This window comes from Ziziphus jujuba, chromosome 10, assembly GCF_031755915.1.
Source record: "Ziziphus jujuba cultivar Dongzao chromosome 10, ASM3175591v1".
In the NCBI taxonomy this organism is placed as follows: Eukaryota; Viridiplantae; Streptophyta; class Magnoliopsida; order Rosales; family Rhamnaceae; genus Ziziphus; species Ziziphus jujuba.
Genome location: NC_083388.1, coordinates 4061367 through 4070317, shown reverse-complemented (window position 1 = coordinate 4070317; position 8951 = coordinate 4061367). Strand labels below are relative to the sequence as shown.

The window sequence follows — 8951 nt, the reverse complement described above, 5'->3', positions numbered from 1 at the left end:
AGAAATAAACATACAGCCAAATCCACACAAAAACAACCCATACCGGTCCCACGGCAACAAATAAAGAAAGAGATTCAACCAATTACCTTATTCCCTGTGCTGAAATGAGATCCTAATGTTTGCCTTTTCCACGACAGCTTCGGGTTGTTTGTATATGTGTGTTCGTGTATAAAGCCGTTTGTTTTTGTTTGGTTTTAAAAATAAAAGGATATGTAAGTAATTGATTTTTGTTTGAGGGTTATAAAGGATATTAAGGGGTAGATCAAAAAAGAAATGAATTGAGGGGATAAAATTCATGAAGCTCGGTCCTACAGGGGTATTGGGCCAAATTCCCCTTTTATTATTTAAGAAACTCTATGGGCCCAAATAAGGAAATCCTAGAATGGGCCTCAACTATTTAATTGGGCGAGATCCAAGTCTCTTACTCTGACTGGGCCCGAACCACCACATCCAGAATTCCAGATCTATGAGAAAGCAAGAGCTGCTGAGAAACAGAGGGAAGAAGCCAGTATATGTTGCTGCTACCATATAGATTTTAGATCATGAATTCAATAAATACAATCGAAAACTACGCAGAGGAAAGAAAACCTTTTAGTTCTTGATTTGGAGGTTGAGCCAGTTACGAACCCAGTGAGAAAATTCGTATCAAGAAAGAAGAAGACATGAAGCGTATAACCCGTTCTTCCATTGTAGCTTCTCAATTCTTGAGGCCCAAAGACAAGGAGGATTTGCTTTCCATGATTCCTCTTTCCCAGCATTTCTTTGCTCAAAGGACCTCCAATCGCTTCCTCGACATATACCAGGTACTCTCTGAGAGCTTCTCAGGCTCTGTTTGTTTCCCTAGATAAATATTTATATATATATATATATATATATATCTATATATATATATATATATATATCAATTTGCTAATTTCTGGAACAAAGTTGCCATTTTTGTCTACTCAATGCGAATTTTCGCTATACCCTTTTGGCTTTCAGATGGGGAACAAAGCGGCTATTGAGAAAGAACGTGCACGACTGTGAGCTTTCTACTGCTTTCTTCTTCTTATGGTTTTTTTTAGCCTTTTGAAAATTCTTTGTTTGCGCATGTTAAGAGGTTTAATGCGCTTGCTTTTACTGTGATTTAGGGCAGTGCAGATGAAATGAACAGGGGATACTTTGCTGATATTTCTGAGCTCAAGAAACATGGTGGTAAGGTAATAGGGGTCGATTCTATGCCAAATTTCTTTGTTGCTTTTTTGTTTTTGTTTTCTATTGTTTCTGAATGCTGATTATTTTATTCTTCGTTTCTCTCTCTCTCTTTTTTTTTTTTTTTTTTTTTAATGAGATTGTAATTGGGATGATTTGTATTTTGATGGGAACCATTTAATTGGTAGTTCATGTTTATCTTTCTTGTGCTGACATGCTAAACTGAAATGGTTTATTTGCAGATTGCTATGGCAAATAAAATAATAATTCCTGCTGCGGTGGCTATGAAGTTTCCCACCTTGGAAGTGAATTTCTCTGGTGGCGAAACAATAAAGCTTCCCATCGCTTCTAATGGAAATGGAAATGTGGTTGATTCTGACAACTCATCTCTCCCTAAGGCATCTTTGCTGTGCCTTTCATTTCGTGCCAACTCTCAGGTGTGTAATTTCAACTTGTACTTTGTTGGATTGTGTTGATGTACCAAACAGAAGAAGCTTTTACATTTTGAGAGCTGTAATGTATATGAACGATGTAATTGAGAATTAGGAGATAAAGTTTACGATGAGAGAATAGGAAACGAAGGATAAACAAATCTTGAAATTGTTGTTTGCACTATTTTAAAGATAAATGAGTAAGACCAAATGAACCTTACAATTCCTCTCTAAAATCATCCTGCATTTGCATATATGCACCTCTGGCTTTGGTGTCTCTTGTGTCAAATTCTGAATGGTTGCATTTGAAAGTTGTACTTTAGCATTACTTTGTTATATTACTTTCTATGAAACCTTAACCTTGTATTTTCGATATTTGCTTAGTACTGTAGCCATGAGACAATGTTTTTCATTAATTTCAGGGGATGATCGATTCTTGGACTGGACCTTTCCGTGATGCCTTTCATGGATCAAATGATATTCAGCTCTATGAGGTTATTAATTATATTTTCATCTAAACTTCAGTTCAATTTCTACACAATGAACATTTTGACCTGTTATAGTCCACTTACGTGTTCAACTTCGAAAGACAGATATTCATTTAAAGTTAGATCTTGCAAGAGTTTGCCTAACAAAGAAAAGGCTTTTTCTTTGCTTTCTAATTTTTTGGGTCAAATAATATAAATTAATGCACAAGGTGAAGGTGAGGATTATAAAAATACCCATGTAAAAATTTTCTAAATGGGCTGGATGGAAAGCGTTTATGTCCAAGCCTATGGCTAGTTTGTCAACCAAGTTGCAAGATTCACAAATAGCATCTTCCTTCCACGAGCAAAGACTTTATGCAACAGAAAACTTATTATTAGACTACAGAAATAGTAATTCAATTTTACGAATCTTAAAAAACAAAAATGACCTGTAAAGACAGATCCTGTGCTATTGTTTTTTATGTGAAGTAGACGTTGAGCAAGCAATACCAATGATCCTTGATTTGAGATTCCAGGAGATGCTAAGATCTAGTTCCCTCCTTATAAAATAGGGGTAACTAGGAGCAAAATAAACATTCCTAGTTGATTAATCTTCCTCATCCTGGCATGTCCAAACAATGGATTGATAAGGTATTAAAAACATTTATAACAGTTGGATAGAACCAAGGTGCATGCTTCATGATTTTTCTGACCTGTCATGTCTAAGTATTTGGTGGTTGGACTTCGTTTTTTCAAGTATTTAAATTTTTGCATATAATCAACCAGTGAAGCTTCTTCATACAGGTATCATTTATAGATTCATGGCTTTTATGTCGGAACCCAATTAAGCAGCTGCTTCTTCGCATTATGAGGAAATCCGATGATGATGGAAGGAAAGATGTGCTTAAGAGGCAGATTGTATACTCATTTGGTGATCATTATTACTTCAGAAAAGAACTTAAAATACTGAACCTTCTGACTGGGTACAGAATCTTATTCTTGTTGATAAATATAGTTTTGTGAATGGCTTGCAAACATGTTATCAATTGTTAATGTTGTTACCCCATAGGTACATTTTCCTGCTTGACAAATTTGGTAGAATAAGATGGCAAGGCTTTGGATCGGCAACACAAGATGAGTTGTCATCCCTTCTCTCCTGCACATCACTTCTTTTGGAAGAGAAGTGAGGTAATCAGAGCTTATATGTTGACATGCATTTGAAGTGATTTTCAAATTCCACTTTCAAGGGTACTTAATCTGGAAATTAATCAATGCTTTGACTCGTAATTTGCCTCGTAGTTGCTATGTTTAGTCCTTTAATCTGTTGTGACTCGTAATTTACTTTAATCCGCTTAAATATTCCACCTTTTTCTATTTGTAGAGAGTTCGATCTGGCCCACTTTTTTTTTGTTTTTTGCTTTTTTCTTTTTCTTTTTTGTGGACTGCTATCTTGATTTCCTAATAATATTATTGCAGCATATTAGTTTATGAGAAGCATGGTTGGCAAACTGGTAGTAATGGGATGGTGGCTACTATAAGTTTGTTGATCCAAGAAGCCTAGGAGTTTCAATCCATTAGGAGCTTCAATTTTGTAACAGGAGACTGGAAGAGTAATTTTCTTGTTTTAGAGCAACAGACTGTTAAGAAAATAAGATTTCATTTTACTTCTATCAAATTCAGAAAATGTTAAAAGAAGTAGTTTCTTACTCTGTCTTTGAAGATGTTTTTCAATATGTTGTTAAATGAATCTTCATTCTGCTTTTTATAATTTATTCATTTAGCGGTATCATGATGAAGGGTCCTATTTTGGAATTGGGGGACCATCCTTCGTCCTTACCTCTGGCGTATGATGCCGCGTTCATTTGTTGACTAAGCAAGGATTCCCTCACTTCACAATGAAAGATTAAATAAATAAATAAACAAGATTAGGCTTGATTGCATGGAGTGGATAAAGAAAAAGACTGGAAAATGCACTGTTAAAAAAGGAACATTTTTGCATAGGTTTTATTAAAAACTGACTATTTATTTCTAAAGTAGTAATTTTATATTTTTTTTGGTAATATGCTAAAGTTAATAAAGTCGCTTCCTCACGTTTAGGTTAATATTTTGTATGTACAAGTTGTTTTTAAATTTTTATCAAAAAAGTTGTTTTTAAATTTTTAATGAAATTTTCATAATTTCATTTTACTCATTTAAATTAATTGCTACATAGTATCAATTCCTGTATCATAAATATTCTATTTACATTGTGACTCTCAAATGCCAACTGAATATTTACCAAGTGAATATAAGCATATGCTCATTTTCATCTTTGTTACTGTTTAAAAGTTAAAAGTGAAAAATAAAAGCAATGGAATATAGTTGGAAATGTACTATTTTAGAGAAAAATACCACTTCTTTGTCTGGATGGTATGATGCTGAGCACTTGGAATTTGCTTGCTTTATAACGTTATTCAATGTGCTTTGCTTTGCTTCCACATTTTTTTTATTTTTTTTTTTTAACTCCCATGATTTTGAACAGCTAGCATTTTAGTTTCACTAGTAATTTCAAATAGAAGTGTAAATTTTTGGCATGTACAAGTTATTTTAATAAAATTTTCACAAAATTCATTTTACTGATTTAAATTTTTTACTCCATAATATCGATTCCTGTAACATTAACGTTCTATTTCATTTTGCTTTCAAATACCAACTGAAAATAAGTGCATGTTTTTTTTTCTTTTTTATTTTTATTTTTTTTGGTGTCTGTTATTGTTTGAAAGTAAAAAGTAAAAGTAATGGAATATAATATATGTAGTTGGAAATGTACTTGAGAATTTAGAGACAAATACCTTTTCTTTCTCTTGATGCTGATGGTATGGAAGCAGATTGGAATGTTATCAATATGCTTTGCTTTTGTAGCTTTCCTTCCACTTGTGGTTTTCAGCCCATTTGTTACTATTCTGTACATTTTCAATAACTTCAAATAGAAGAGTAAACTTCAATTTTATCTTCATAGTTACAGTAATTAACACATAAAATATTAATGGTCAAATTTGGCAGATAGTAAAAAACCCATTTAACAATTAAATTTGCAAATTTTGTATTAACTGTATATAATAATTATGATTAAAAAAAAAATTGTATGTAATAATTTTGTTGGTCTATAACATTTTCTTTTTCCATTAAGTTAAGAAATTGTTTATTTGAAAAGCTGTTAGTAATTATGAATTTTTTAATAATTTAAAAAAGAATTTATATGTTGAAAAAAGAGAGTTTTTGTTTAGCGAAATAATTGTTTTGATCTTCGAATTTAGGAAAATAATTTTGGTTGAAAATTTTTTTCATTATTTATTTTTTAAAAAGAAGGATAATTGATGGATTTGTTACCAACAGTGATAGAGAAGTGATTTATTTAATCTTTTTTTTATCAAAAGTAATTATACACGTTAATGTTTTGATATCATCCTTAAATCTTAAATTTAAGTTCTAAAAGCATCTTTAATAGTATTGCATTGCTAAATCATAGCATAGGAGTATTTTTTCTATTCCAATAGCAAGTGTCAAATTTTACCCTATCATTTTTTATGCTAAATCTGCAATTGATAAATTTGGATGTTAATCTCATATAACAAAGTTTATGAGGTACACACTATTTATTAATAATGTTATTACTTTTAAACTATTTTTTAATTGATAAAAATAAAAATAATTGGGATCCATCCTTATTTAATATTTATATTATTCTAATTTTACTTTTCATCCATAAAAATATTTTTAATCACCATTTAATAATATTTATAATTCAATAATAATATTTTTTTAATATATACTATTAAAAATCAATGTTAAACATTAGCATTTAGTATTATATCAAATTTCCAAAATTTCCGTAGCAAAATAGTATTTACCCTTTGAAAAGCAACGAAGGTCATCTTCAATTAGCATTGCCAAGTGTCCTTAATGTAAAATTTTTCTTTTTTTCTGTTATACCAAAAAAAAAAAAAAAAAAACGTTAAACTAATAAAATAAAGTATACTAAAATTGAAAAACTAAAGAATGAAGAAAGACATAAAATAAAAAATAAAAAATAAAAAAGAAACAAAATGGAAGAATGTGTGAGAGAAGAGTAGACAACCCACGCAATTGTCGATGGGGAAGGGATCGCATCAAACTTTGACTTTGACTCTCTCCAAACCCACGTCACATTCACGCGCTTTCTGCATATTTTGTCCTATCCTTATTTCGTCACTATGCCCACGTCATAATTCTTCTTTTCATGGAATTCCTTTTTTATTTTCATATTATTATTTTATTTTATTTTTTGTACGGTAGCCAATGGAGCAAAGAATCCATTGGGATTCCCTCCTCTTTTCTTCGCTGCCAAACACTAACAATTTATCATGCTCATCTAAAACCTTTTCACCGTCCAAGTCGAATGGTTATTTCCTTTACTATTAAGAAATTAAAAATAAATAAATAAATAAATAATTTTAATTTTACAATATTAGATGAAATATGAGAAAATGGTTTCTACAATTGAAACTTAAAAATTGACCATACACATTTTAGGCATACAAAATCATTTATTTAGGGGTTACTATTTATGAAAATTTATATTTTTTCATGACAAATTTTTTAATTATATATATATATATATATATTTTTAATCAATTTATAAAAATTGAAAGTCTTCTTCCACAATGGCAGTGAACTCGATATCGATCTATATATCCATTTCCTAACGCCTTCCTCTCCCTCTATTTTTGTTTATTTTTTTTATTTTTTTTATTTTTTTTTTGTTTCATCTAAATAATGGGGACAATTTGATTTTCAAGTTCAAACCGAACGAGTGGGACCCATTTATTTTTTGGGGGATAAAAAATAACCAGCAAACCCTCACCATCAGGTAAAGGAACCTTCAAAATAATTAGCAAACCCTCACCATCGGGCAAAGGAAGGAACCCTTAACTAACACACATACCACCCCTGCATTGTAGGAAAACATATAAACCCGTGCGCTAACCCACTTCACTATGCCCAAAAACACTCACTCACAACACGACACGTGTTGCATCATCTATGTCACCTTCGTGATTTCATCATCCCCTCCTCCTCCCTCCCTGCTTCATCACCTTCTTTTCTCTTTCCTTTTTTTATTTTTTTGATCGGTCAAACTTTCATTTTCAAATTCTCTTCAAATTTTCGTCTTTTTTATCTTTTGCCTCTCTTTTGTTGGGTCTCACATATTTCATTTTTTGCCTACTCACTATGTAAGTCATCATATTAGGTGTAAATGGTGGATAATTTTTGTTTTCTTTTTCCATTCCTCGTACGGAATGGGGACCACCAGAATTTTATCTTTTAAAATTAAATTAAATTATTGGAAGTAATCTCGTGCTTTGGGGTTCATGGAAAACACAGTGTGTGGAGTTTGATATGGGAATTATCGTCTTGTTCTTCACCATTACGGCCAGACAAACACCTCACATTTTCAGGAGGATTAGGCAAAACAGCCTTTCTAGGCGTGTTAGTGAAATTACCACTTTCGCCTCTAACTATCTTTGTATACATGATAAATACATCGTTGACTCCTGCTTGTTTGACAAAGATATGCTGACAATATGTTCCTTTGCATTTTGAAATGACGATTTTACCTTTCCTCAGGTGTTCGCTTTTTTTGCCCTTTTTTTTTTTTTTTTTTAATTATTAGATTTTAAAATTGTGTTGGCGAAAAGAAATCAAATTTATATTTTATTTTGAGAGAATATTAATATGGTGAGTATTTAGTAAGTCCAACTAAATATTGTTATATGACTCACTTGTAAACTAATCCATCTCACATAGCAAAAAAACTAATCCATCTCGAACGTGTCCAATGAGAGATTTTAGTTCTCTAACTTTTTCCATAAAGAAAAAAATAAGAAACAAACCTCAAATTTTTATATATTTGGTAAAAACAAAAGATTCTGAAACAAACATCAAATCTTATTAAAACTACAATTCTAATCTTATTTTTGTGCTTATATGAAGGTATATAATAGGCAAATCATGATATTTCACCTTTCAATTATCACGTTGCATATATTAAACAATTTATAGTCATGAATAATTTGGAAATAAATTAAGCGTTTATCTCTAATATACAATTTTTTTTGAATACCTAAAATATAAATGTTGAATGTTTATTTATAAATAATTTGTGATACTATATCATTAAAAAAAAAAAAAAAAAAGCTTTGTTTTGTTGTTAAGTATAGCACTTGTATTCTAAAATAATACAATATATAGATTTGATTTTCATAAATAAATAAAACTTGTACTATAAACAATATTAATTTTCACTTTCACTTGTGTAAACATGAATGATTTATATTTTTTTATCAATGATTTAATAATATTAAAATATTAAATTTATTTACCATTATTTTGTTTTTGATAATTATTATAAAACTCCAACTTGGATCATTGTGAATATTCTGCAAGGACAAAATCAAATGAGAAACTTTGGTTTTATTTGGCTTGTTTAGTAAAATATCAACAGATTAAAGCAAAATAAAATTAAAAAAATGGATCCATAGAATCTCTGAATGCATTGAAAAATAGTTGGCTTTCTATAAAATCCCCGAAAAGAAAAACTTCAAACAATCTTTCTGGCTACTTTACTTTTATATTTCTTGTAACATCCCATTCCAAAGTACAACGGAAATTTTCCAACTTTAACCGAGATTGACCGTTGACTTTAACCGTTGACCGAATGGGTCAAAGTTGACTTTTTGACTAGGATGGAATTTTTGGTTGATTGAGGTACCGTTACGAAGTACACATTGGCACAAGTTCGTAGACTAGTAGCACGTCGAAAATGGAGCTACGGTTTGAAAGT

General features: G+C 30.7%; 1 protein-coding gene across 3 annotated transcripts; it reads left to right on the top strand.

The window, feature by feature from the left end:
- The first annotated feature begins 441 nt into the window (after positions 1-441).
- LOC125421192 (mitochondrial ATPase complex subunit ATP10) lies at positions 442-3861 on the top strand. 3 transcript variants are annotated; one of them, XR_007239368.2, is made up of 8 exons: positions 442-803; positions 982-1022; positions 1136-1199; positions 1434-1628; positions 2045-2116; positions 2894-3072; positions 3159-3337; positions 3566-3861. XR_007239368.2 is itself a non-coding variant. In XM_048469287.2 (8 exons), exons 1-7 carry the CDS (start codon positions 663-665, stop codon positions 3274-3276), a joined length of 810 nt encoding a protein of 269 aa, XP_048325244.1. In that variant the 5' UTR covers positions 444-662; the 3' UTR covers position 3277; positions 3566-3861. The 3 variants fall into 3 exon arrangements, 2 of the variants coding, with proteins under 2 accessions (XP_048325244.1, XP_048325245.1); XM_048469287.2 differs by having other exon boundaries at positions 444-803; positions 3159-3277; XM_048469288.2 differs by having other exon boundaries at positions 704-803; positions 1131-1199; positions 3159-3277.
- The last annotated feature ends 5090 nt before the right edge of the window (positions 3862-8951 follow it).